Source organism: Gekko japonicus, unplaced genomic scaffold, assembly GCF_001447785.1.
Source record: "Gekko japonicus isolate JY-2015 unplaced genomic scaffold, Gekko_japonicus_V1.1 scaffold470, whole genome shotgun sequence".
NCBI lineage: Eukaryota > Metazoa > Chordata > Lepidosauria > Squamata > Gekkonidae > Gekko > Gekko japonicus.
The window spans coordinates 48,489-59,891 of record NW_015174856.1 but is presented as its reverse complement, the minus strand read 5'-3'; the positions used below and the strand labels follow the sequence as shown (position 1 = coordinate 59,891).

Genomic DNA, 11,403 nt, shown 5'->3' with positions numbered 1-11,403 from the left:
ATAGACCAATCACACCGTTTCATTCCTCAACCTCTAGCTCTTCCTGCTTTTCTATAGTTACGCGATAGTAGCCGGTGAGGCGCAGTGGCCGTTGATCTGGCTTCATAGCAGTTGTGGATTAACGGGACCGGACAGGGGGAAAATAAAGGAGGAGGAAGGATGGAGGTAGTTCCACTCTGCCGATAAATGCGCGCTCCCCCCCCCCGGGCGAAGAGGTTAATACGTGAGGGTTAGCTTCCCTTCATGGCGTGGCAGGGTCCCGTTGCCCCACCGGTTGGGTGCTGCGACTCCCCCCTTCTTATGGCATCGCCCATAAATGACACATTCAGCACTTCATGTGGATGGGGGCTTCTGCGCGCCCGTCTCCCTCTCCTGTTCATTTTCAGAGTGGCCGTTAGATCACCTGAAACGGCTTCCCCTTCGGTCGCGCAGTGGTATGTCCGCAAAGCGTTAAAAGGAAGGCGCGAGGAGCGGAATTTTCAGACTCGTTAGCGGAGTGGGGAGAGAGAGAGGGAGTGAAGTGTGGGGTTAAGGAGCCGTGGATGTGCCTCTTAGGAGGAGAGGTGTCAGGCATGAGCGATGGGAGTGGTTAATGCCTACGCAGGAAGGAACTAGAAATAAGACGTCTCCTCCCACAGGGAAGGGGAAATGGTGGCGGCACGGCTACTCGCCGCATCTTGGCTGCGGTTTCCCTGTCACATTTTGCAACCTTGAACCACATATGTCAGACTTTTCAGCCCGAACTTCTTCTTTTTTGTACCAGTTGTGTCTGGTCTCAAAATGGCTCTGCGGTGCTTCGCCTCTCAGCTTCTACAAATCGTAGCCCATTGCTCGTTCAGTGTCTCCTCCTGTTGATTGTATTACCCTGCACTGTGCTTATGAGATGTCTGTCTGTATGGACTGTTATCGGTTTACGCTGTGTGGTCAGCTTTGCGATTCAGTGAGAAAGACAGACTGCAAATATAGTAAATAAGTAAGCCTGCTTGTGTTGCTGTCCTATTCCCAGCCTGGAGGTTGGCCTTCATTTATTTGATTTTTAACCTGCTTTTATTCCATAGGATCCATAAGTAGTTTACAGTACTTTAAAATAAGATTTCTAACGCTCCCCCCCCCCGTGCAGTTCACAGTACTTTAGCTATCAGATATGTATGTGTCTCATCCACCCTCATTGTCGTATAACTTATGATGCTTCATAAATCACACATCTGAGACGGGAGACATTATTCCTAAACAGACTTCCTCAGAGGGGAACAAAATGCTCCAAATTAGGTACGTGCATCACTTGTTGTATCAGAGACTGTGGCAAATCTGATATAACATGGAGCATGGACCAGTTTGGTGGTATAGTGATTCACCTGCATGCCCTCCATCTCTGTCCTCTGTCTTTGGAGCAAAGTTGGAGGGGCTTGTTCAGTTTTAGTGGATAAGAGAATAAGAGAGTGACTCTCTGGGGAAATTATTCTTGTTTGAATGTCTTGATGCCAAGTGACAATGGTGTCTAAAAAGTGCCATCTCTGTTTTGGCAAAACTTTGGGAAGAAGCAAATGTCACACATACTAAATATGGATACTCAAGTCAGGCACAGTCCCTAAAAGCTGGAGAAATCTGAATCTTTTGCACTTTAGTTGGGATATGGGAACCAAAAAATTCTTCAATTATGTTCCCAAATGACCTGCACTGTTGCAGGGTTGAATGAGTTGCACCAGAAATAACCAAAGTACATCAAAGTATGCATATGCGGTTAACAATTGCACATTTGAACGCAACATGTTCAAGCATGTAGCAAAGCAATACTGACACACATTATACACCAGAAATAAATTCAAAATATATTGAAGTACTGAATGCATTTCTTTTGTTACTTTTGTTTTAACCTGAGGAATGCCTCTATTCTGTGCAGGAGAATAAGTGACATGAATCCCAGATTATTTATTTAGTTAGTTAGTTTTCACATTTCTATCCTGCCCTCCCCAGTGGGCTCAGGGCTGCTAACAAGGGCAGGGTAATTAGCCGTGCCATAATTAAAAACATATAAAACATAATAAAAACATCCAACACTTAAAACAATGGTGCTCAGTCAATTACTAATCTCATACGTCCAGGATAGAATCAACACAGTTCCAGGTGGTACTCCCATGATATTTATGCCCAATGGTGACGGCTTATTGGATCTTGTTTACGTTGTCCAGGTTCTTGCTCAGGGCCTCGTCGGTACATCCTTTAAGGAACCATGACAATGGTGGAATAGTGGGGCGGCGGCTCCTACTCAATTAACCATGGAAAGCCCTTTGCCTTAAGATGTATTCACTTAATCATAAAAATTTCCTTGCATACCAGTAAAGTGCACAACAGAGATTGCTGAGTAATTCATACATTCACACTGATCAAGCCATTCCACTTCAGGAAAATAGTTTTGCTCCTCTGCTTTTCTCTTTAAAGCAGAATAACGAGAACAGCAGCCTTCACGTAGGTCCTACACTAGTAAACTGTAGGTATACACTAGATAGTTTAAGGAAATCTGTGTGCAGAAGCAGTCTCTAGTTCATGTATCCCTTTGTGGATCCTATTTGGATGAGAAACTAGCAAATGCTGTCCTGACTTTTTTGGAGAAAGGGTGGCATAAAAATGGGATAGTGTGCATCTGAATGTGAATGTTGACTATCTGTATTATGTTTTCTGTAGGAAGCATGCCCATAGGATGTCAGAAACTACATGCTAGGAAGTAGTAACTGCCACAAACTTTATGGAAGAGCAGGGTACACATCTTTTAATAAATACTGCTCATACAATAAATATAATGCTTATTTTTGTGCATTTCCAAAGTGACTAAAATTGGATTCGGCATTACTCCATGTCTGAAGTACATTTTTGTTCAGTATTTCCTAAAGACCCTCCTGTCCCACATGCATGTCCTATCCATTGTGTATTTCCATAGGGATAACAGCATTTCTCTTTACCCCCATTGAAGCTTCTGGATTGGGTAAAAATTTTGTACCAAATAAATAAAAAGTACACTGCAATACAGGAAAAGAGAAACACAGCACATCTGCAGATTAAAAGTGCTGAATTTTAAAAAATTGTTTAAGTTTTAAGAGTAGGATAAAATAATAAGTTGAGAAAGTAACTATCCAAGTCCTTAGGTCATAGTCAGTTTTAGGTCTGTTCAGGGTAAATGGACCAGCAGTGAAACTGAGTAAGCATTACCCAGACATCAAGTTTTTGGTCTCCAAAAGCTGCATTGGAGCTGAAACAAATTTAAAGGCTCTTTGTAAGGCATTGCACTCAGGATATTGCTAGTGTTTGCCATTATAAAAAGAAGTAAGGTTTCTGGAGCTATGCAGTAGAGAAGCACACACTTGTCAAAAAGGAGCCAGTGTGGCATAGAACTGAGCTTGGACCAAGAAGATTTGAGTTCAGATCCCCTATATCTCAACCTAATTTCTGTCACAGAGTTGAGCTGAGAGGAAGGTGATTAGAGGTGCATAGTAGTGTGGAGATGGAAGATGGGACCATTATGAAGCTCAGCAATGGCGATCTGTTAAGCGATTTCTATTAGGAGCTTGTGACATTCGAGTAATCATGTTAAACATGGCAATCAAAAGCAGTGGACATGCTGTGGGGTATTTTTTGCCATTTTCCAGTAGGCAAATGTTGCTGGCTGAGTGCTGAATAAACATTACATTTCTATAGCAGCAGAAAGATATTTATTTGCTGTATTTACACCTGCTAATTAATCAATGGTTCTCAATGCAGTTTATAGCATATTTAAAATAAATATAATATAAAACAGCAAACACAGTTAAACTCAAAACTGAAATGTGGAGAGAGATTGAAGACAAAGTCATTACTCCATAGAAAAATCCCCAAACACAAACATACACAAATTATTACCAGCCAAAATAATACAACACATCTTGGGTAGAATGTTCAGCTGATGCAGAACGAGGTTTCAGAGACTCAGCTGGATAGTGTGAGTATATGAGATGCAATTGGACATTTTTTTGCACTGAAAACTGATGTTGTGAAAAGGGCTTTAGATTACAAGGCAGCAAGAACAAAGTAGGACTTCCTCTTATGGAATTCTGGTTTGTTGTTATCCCATCAAATTTCATCATAATACTTGGGTGTGTTCAGGCTTGTACCCTACTCTGTTTTGAACCTCACCAGTGTAGTTTTTCTGTGTAAGGATTCCTTAAGGCCAGTTTCTTGCCGGTTTTGCCATTCCCCCCACCCCCCATTTAACACTCACATTGGTGGCTTGATATAGTTCCATTATCTCAGGGTACAGTGCTTTTAATTTTTCTTTTTAGGGTGGACCCTACAGTTCTTCCTTGTTTTGTTTGATAATGGATCAAGACAAACAAGCAGGAGAAAGTTAACTGGAGATTTTGCTGTAAAATCAAATAGGCATACTTCAGCCTTTCATCTGTGTTTATGACAAGTAATCTGGTCATATTGAGCCAAAAGTAAATTAATAACCATTGTCAAAAATCTGTGTTTGACTTTGAAGAAACAACTTTTGCTCCGTTCTGTTTTTCCTTACTAGAGTAGTCAAACCGAGTCATTAGTCATATGACCAACGATGGCATCCTATTTAGCACAAGAAGTTCAGCTTGCTAAAAGGCTTCAAGAAACGTAAGTATTTATTTCAAAAGATAGCCAGGGAAAATAGAGATGGTTAAGAAGTTGAAATGGCTTCCAAGACCTTACATTTGTACCATTTTGTGATGCAGTTTGACACAGTTAGAATAACTGGGCAGTCTATTTTGACTGAAAGACTAATGTAATCTGTTCAGATACTTCAGAACAATATTTTCCCTCTAAATTAAAAGGAATTTTTGATGTTACAAAGCTGTTTCCTTCTGTCAAACAGTGTAAAGATGCTACCTCTAGGGGGAGCTGTGCTGCTAATACTATTCCAAAGAAATGATAAATAAACTGTTATTACAATAGTAGTTATGTCCTGATTAAATTGAAGCCTACAGCTCAGCAATTGGCTTCCGCTTTCCTAAATTCAATCTACAGTCTTGTTTCAATGCAGTATTTTTCTCCATATTGAATCTAAAATTGCAAAATAAATATAATAAAAATCTTATATTAATAACAATTTTATGTACATGTGAACGAATCAGGTTTTCTAATTTTAAATTGTTTGTAAAATGGAGGGCTGTATTTTAAAGAGCAGTCTATTGTTTTTAAGGAATCTTCATGTTGTTAATTTTTTTAATACATATGGAAAAGTTTAGCAGCTTCCTTGATGTGGAAGAACTTCTGTATAAGAACAATGAAAATTTCAGCACTGTAAAGACATGCTGCTTCAGGGTACTTCAGTAACTGAAAAGGCAGAGATGATTAGCAGTATTTAGGCATGGGTAAAAAATAATATGGAAATTTACAGAGTTATAAAAAAATCCTAATCCTCCATCCCCTTGGATATGTTATGGTTTCTGTGTATTCCTTGGATAACATAGACTAGATGGGAAGTAGGCTACTGTTGCTGAATGCTGGACATTTTATACAGAAGTTTCCAGGATAGACAGCATTGCCAGCTACCACATTTTGGACCAGCTGAAGTTTCTGGAGCATTTTCCAAAGCAGCTCTACATAAAGTACATTACAGTAATCTAACTTGGATATGATCAGAGCATGGATCACCTTGTCCAGATCACGCTTTTTGAGAACCAGTCATAGCTGGCATATCAGCCAAAACTAATATGTGTCATGGAGATGACCTGAGCCTCCAACCGTAGGACAGGATCTAGAAGCACCCCCAAGGTACAAACCTGCTCCTTCAGGGGTAACATAACCCCCTCCAGGAAAGGCTGAGTCCATCGTCTCTACATAGATTCTTTTTTAACAAACAACATTACAATCTTTTCTATACTGAGCTGCAGTTTATTGGCTCATTACCTTCTCTTACGGCCAAATTAGACATGATGGCATCCCTGGATCTGACCTGTGGACACCACCACAGTTTTAAAGCATAATGAGATGATTTAAAGATGCTGCAATTAGGCCAGTGGTGCAGCAGGATGACAAATTCTTGTTAAGGCACTTGAAAAGATGCAAGGGGAGAAAAAACAGTGCCTCATCCCACCACACTGCTGGCCTGGTCAAAATTGGGCCCCTGTAGCATTTTTTATTGACTCATTAGACTATAAAATGACAGTGGCATCCACCAGTTGGACCCACGGACACCATCACTTCTAGTTTGGCCTTTAGGTTACCTATTCAGGGTTTTCAGAGACCCACTTGACTCAACTGTTAAGTAGAAACAAAGCTGGGAGTCATCCACATATGGTAACATCTTACTTCAGATCCCCAAAAGATCTCTCCCAGCAGTGTTTTGTAGATGTTAAACAGTACAAGAGGCAAGATGGAATCCTGCAGGGCCCCATAGCATAAATGCCACACTGCCAAGCACTTCTTTCTGGAATTGGTCAGTCAAGTAAGAACGGAACCACCAAAACTCAGTGCCTTTTTCAGTAGTGGTGCCTTGCCTTTGGAATGCCTTTCTCCATGATGCTCTTCTGGCCTTCCATGCTGATGCTCTTCTGGCCTTCCATGCTCTCCTTTAGGGGTGAGGCCAAACATTTCTTTATCACCCAGGCTTTTAATTAAAAGGTTACATCTTTTAAAATTATTTTTATGGTCTGTTCTAGATTGAGGATGGTTTTATGAATGTCATTTTAAGCTGCTGAATGCTGTTTTATGCCCTGACAATTTTATGACTTGTTCATTATTGATGGGGGGTTTTCCTGCTGTTGTGGACCATCTTGAGCATATACATTTTCTAAATAAATCCCATTCTTTTATAACTCTAAACCACCTCCAATAATTTGTAATATAAAAATTCTATATAAAAATTCATGCATCTGAAGAGCAAGCTTATGCAGAATAAAATTGTTAGTCTTTCAGGTGCAGCTATACTCTTTGACTGTTTCCGCACGACTGCAAACCTCCGCATTGGCATTCTTAAATAATCAAAGTTTGTAAAACTTTCCACACAACTTTTTGCCTCCCCAGGAATGGATCTGAATTTAGTGTCCAGTTACCCTGCATTTTCTAAACCCACTTCTTCCACATTCCCCCCCCCCCTTAGGATCTGAACATGCAGTTTTCCAGTGAGGAATTCCTGATTTCAGATTTTGTTTCCTGCCACCCTTTTGTGTCATTAGTGTTGCATGTTCACCCCTCCTCAGGTTGTCCCCTGAGCAATCCACTAATTTTTTAAAGTGTAATGTTGATTGTGTTACAACACAATTTTTTTTCATTATAATATAACAACATTATAATGTTGGGACAAACCAGGCAGTGAGGTTTCATGTAGCCTTTTCCATGCAATTACCCAGCAATGAAGTTCCTTTCCTTTCCCTTTTTTTGGGTGGGTGGGTGGGTAGACACCACACATTTGTATTATTTCTTCATTTTCCTCCCCTATAGCTCCTGGTGTGTGTGTGTGTGTTTACAATGTTATGATGTTATAACATTACTTCATCTGCAAAAAAAGGAGGTTCTGTCACTGACAAAGTTCATGAGGACACAGTGTGCTTCATAATTATTGAATAGCACTGTTATGAATTGGTGTATCCAGTTCAGCAATCGCGAACAGAATACTATTTTCATTAGGATTTTGTGGGAATCTTTGCTGGCTATTATCTTAGTTGGCGACTAAGGAGGAGCCTTTGAAATGGCAGCAACCATGCTGTTCCCCGAAATACATCCAGCCTTTTTTTACAGTGTTATGATGTTATAACATTTCTGCATATGCAAAGAAAAGGAGGTTCCATTGCTGACAAAGTACATGATGACACATTTAGTGTGCTTCATTATGATTGTTATGAATTGGTGTATCCAGTTCAACAATCGCCAGCCATTTTCTTAGTTGGTGACTAAGGAGGAGCAAGCAATCTTTGAAATGGTGGCAACCATGCTGTTCCCCATGATACATTCCCCATGATACATTTTCTCAGTGGAGGGTGGTAAGCAGTGGGGTACCGCAGGGATCAGTACTTGGTCCACTGCTTTTTAACTTGTTCATTAATGATTTGGAGATGGGAGTAAGCAGTGAAGTGGCTAAATTTGCGGATGATACAAAGTTGTTCAGGGTGGTGAAAACCAGTGAGGATTGTGAGACACTCCAAGGGGATCTGTCAAGGATGGGCGAGTGGGCGTCAACATGGCAAATGGGGTTCAATGTGGCCAAGTGCAAGGTGATGCACATTGGAGCCAAAAATCCTAAATATAAATACACATTGATGGGGTCTGAACTGGCAGAGACTGAGCAAGAGAGAGATCTTGGAGTTGTAGTGGATAACTCACTGAAAATGTCGAGACAGTGTGTGACTGCAATAAAGAAGGCCAATGCTATGCTGGGGATTATTAGGAAGGGTATTGAAAACAGATCAGCCAATATAATAATGCCCCTATATAAATCAATGGTGAGACCTCATTTGGAATACTGTGTGCAGTTCTGGGCACCACACCTTAAAAAGGATATTATAGCTTTGGAAAAAGTGCAGAAAAGGGCAACTCGAATGATAAAAGGGTTGGAACACTTTCCCTATGAGGAAAGGTTAAAGCGCTTAGGGCTCTTTAGCTTGGAGAAAAGACGACTGAGGGGTGACATGATCGAGGTTTATAAGATTATGCATGGGAAAGAGCAGGTAAAGAAAGAGGTACTTTTCTCCCTTTCTCACAATACAAGAACTCGTGGGCACTCCATGAAACTGCAGAGCGGTCGGGTTAGAACGGATAAAAGGAAGTACTTCTTCACCCAAAGAGTGATTAACACATGGAATTCACTGCCACAGGAAGTGGTGGGTGCTACAAGCATGGACGGCTTCAAAAGGGAATTAGATAAGCATATGGAGCAGAGGTCCATCAGTGGCTATTAGCCACAAGGTATAGCTAGCCACAATGTTATGATGTTATAACGTTACTGCACATGTGCAAAAAAAGGAGGTTCCATCACTGACAAAGTGTATGACGACACAGCTGCACAACCCCTTTTCAAAGGAACTGCGGAACACATGGGGAGGGTCAGATTTGAATTTAAGAAAACCCCCCCAAAAAAATGCCCTTTTGTGGAAGGGGTGCTGCAAAGTCAGAGGATCAGCTGGCGATTCAACTCACCAGGAAACAGTGGCAACACTGAGGTATGGAAAAGGTCTTTATTGTTTTGGCTACAACAGAGTAACACAGCCACTCGTCTGGAATTTGTCATAATCCCTACTGTTAGTTTTATAGTCAGTTAATCAAAATAGTAGAACCATAATGTAAAGTAATCAAGCTTGCTTAGACCCATCTGAAAACAAAGCTCACTTTTGACTTAAATGAAAAAAAAGCATTTATTCAAAGTACACAAGAGAGAATCTAGAAAAGGGGATAATAGCCATGCCTCTTCCCTAGCCAGTTGTGCAGGGTTGGTGAAGGACCACTCTATTGGCTGCCCATTTGTTACTGCACTCGGTTTAAAGTATTGCCTATCACATACAAAGCCCTTCATGTCCTCCTCCTCTCTTATCTGTGGGACTGCCTCTCCTCCTCCGCTCCACCAAGACAGCTTCACTCATGTCAGCAGAGGCTTCTTGCCAACCTGCAAGCGGGCAAAATCTGCAACTGCCCATCCACATGCTTTCTCTATTGTGGCTCCCACCTTATGGAATGGCTTGCCCAAGGTGGTCAGGAAAGCTCCCACTTTCCTGGCTTTCCTCAAACTACGCAAAATTGAATTATTCAAGCGGGCTTTTCTGTGTAGTGTAGGTAATACGGTTGCACTGTACAATGGTTCACAAACTTATTTGGCATTATTATTATTATTATTATTATTATTATTATTTTTAAATTTTTGAATTGCCCAATCCTTGCTACTGCAGGGCTCTGAGCAATGTACAACATTCAATAAAAACGTTGAAGACCATAGAATAAACTACATAAACAGTGCTAATACAAAGAAATCTAAAAGAATCAGATTTCACATTACTTCCCATTCTGGACTGCCAGCCACCTCGTGGGCATGGGGGAAGAGGAACAGAGCAGGTCTGGAGAGCAAGGAGCGGGTGCCAGCTAGAATGAAAACTATTGCTGTCCTTAACCAAAAGACTGGTGGAACATCTTTGCCTTACAGGCCCTGCGGATTAGGGATTGTGGTCTATACTACTGTGTAAAGCTTACTGTAAATAGGATCCTATTGTGTAATTTTTGTACTACTACCATGTTTCATGTTAATACTTATGCTATGCTTCAGTTTTTTCTGATGGTTCCAGAGACTTCAACAATCCTAATGCACTGAATGTCCCATTTTGTTGACTGTACTGTGTAATCTCCCATGAGTCCCTGTGAGAAAGGTGGATTATAAGTAGCATAAATAAATAGATACTTTGCCCTCTTATTGTCAAGCTAGATGCAGACAATCAAACACACATAGTTGCCACAATTCAAGATCTGTTTTAACACGTAATTTCTTCCTCAAATTCAAATTTGACTCCCTATTAAAATGGAAGTATCTGATTAAACCATTGTTATAGATCTGCTCCTCCAAGTGACAGAAGACCTTTGTGGTTATTCAGTTAGTACAGCTAGCTGAAAGAAGATAAGGCAGATACTTGTTAAGTGTTGTTGCACATTTTGATAGATCTGATATAGCGGTTCAAATAAGCAGAGCACTGAATGTCAGACAACATACAATTAAGAGTCTTGCAGAATCAGATCAAAGGTCTATCTAATCTGGAATCCTGTTTCCCAATAGTGGCCAACTGGATACTTCCAGGAAACCTATTAGCCAACATGAACACAACAGCTCTCCCCCAGTTGTTTGTTCCCTGCAGGTTGTATTTAGAGATACTTTCTCTCATTATGGAGAGTTGGAAGGGGCCATTCAGGCCATCTAGTCCAACCCCCTACTGAATGCAGGATCAGCCTAGACAGAGCATCCCTGAAAAGTGTTCGTCCAGCCTGATGCTGTTATCTAATCCACAGAACTCAGTCCCCCTAGCTGATTCTTTGAATGAAACAGGTAGCATTACTATAAATGCTTTGTGGAGGGTACTCAACTTCAACATCTATATATCTAATTCTCAAGTCGCCCCCTGGTGTGCGGATACTTAAATCCGCACATTGGGGGGACCGGGGGGGAGGGAGAGGTTTGTGCGCACGTGGGGCGGTCCCCACGTGTGCACAAAAATCCTAAATCTGGAAAAAAACATCGGGGGATACTTAAATCCCCCCGAAACTCACAGAGCGTCCCCTGCGCATGCGCAGGGAACGCTCTGCAAACTCTGGGTTGAGGGAGGGGGAACAGCGAGGGCCGAGCGGCTTCCCGCTCGCCCCTCGCTTCAGTGCCAGATTGGGGGGGAATAGCGAGGGCCGAGCGGCTTGCCGCACGCCCCTCGCTTCAGTGCC

The 11,403-nt window shown here is 41.5% G+C and overlaps 1 protein-coding gene across 1 annotated transcript in view; it reads left to right on the top strand.

Annotated features, from left to right (window-relative positions):
* The first annotated feature begins 96 nt into the window (after positions 1 to 96).
* The window catches only part of LOC107121664 (chromosome unknown open reading frame, human C3orf14), a 28,780-nt gene continuing 17,473 nt past the window's right edge, over positions 97 to 11,403 (top strand). Inside the window, exons 1-2 of the mRNA XM_015424630.1 lie at positions 97 to 165; positions 4,547 to 4,635. Of these exons, the coding sequence (XP_015280116.1) occupies positions 4,583 to 4,635 (53 nt within the window). The 5' untranslated portion in view covers positions 97 to 165; positions 4,547 to 4,582. The remainder of the gene's footprint in view (positions 166 to 4,546; positions 4,636 to 11,403) is intronic.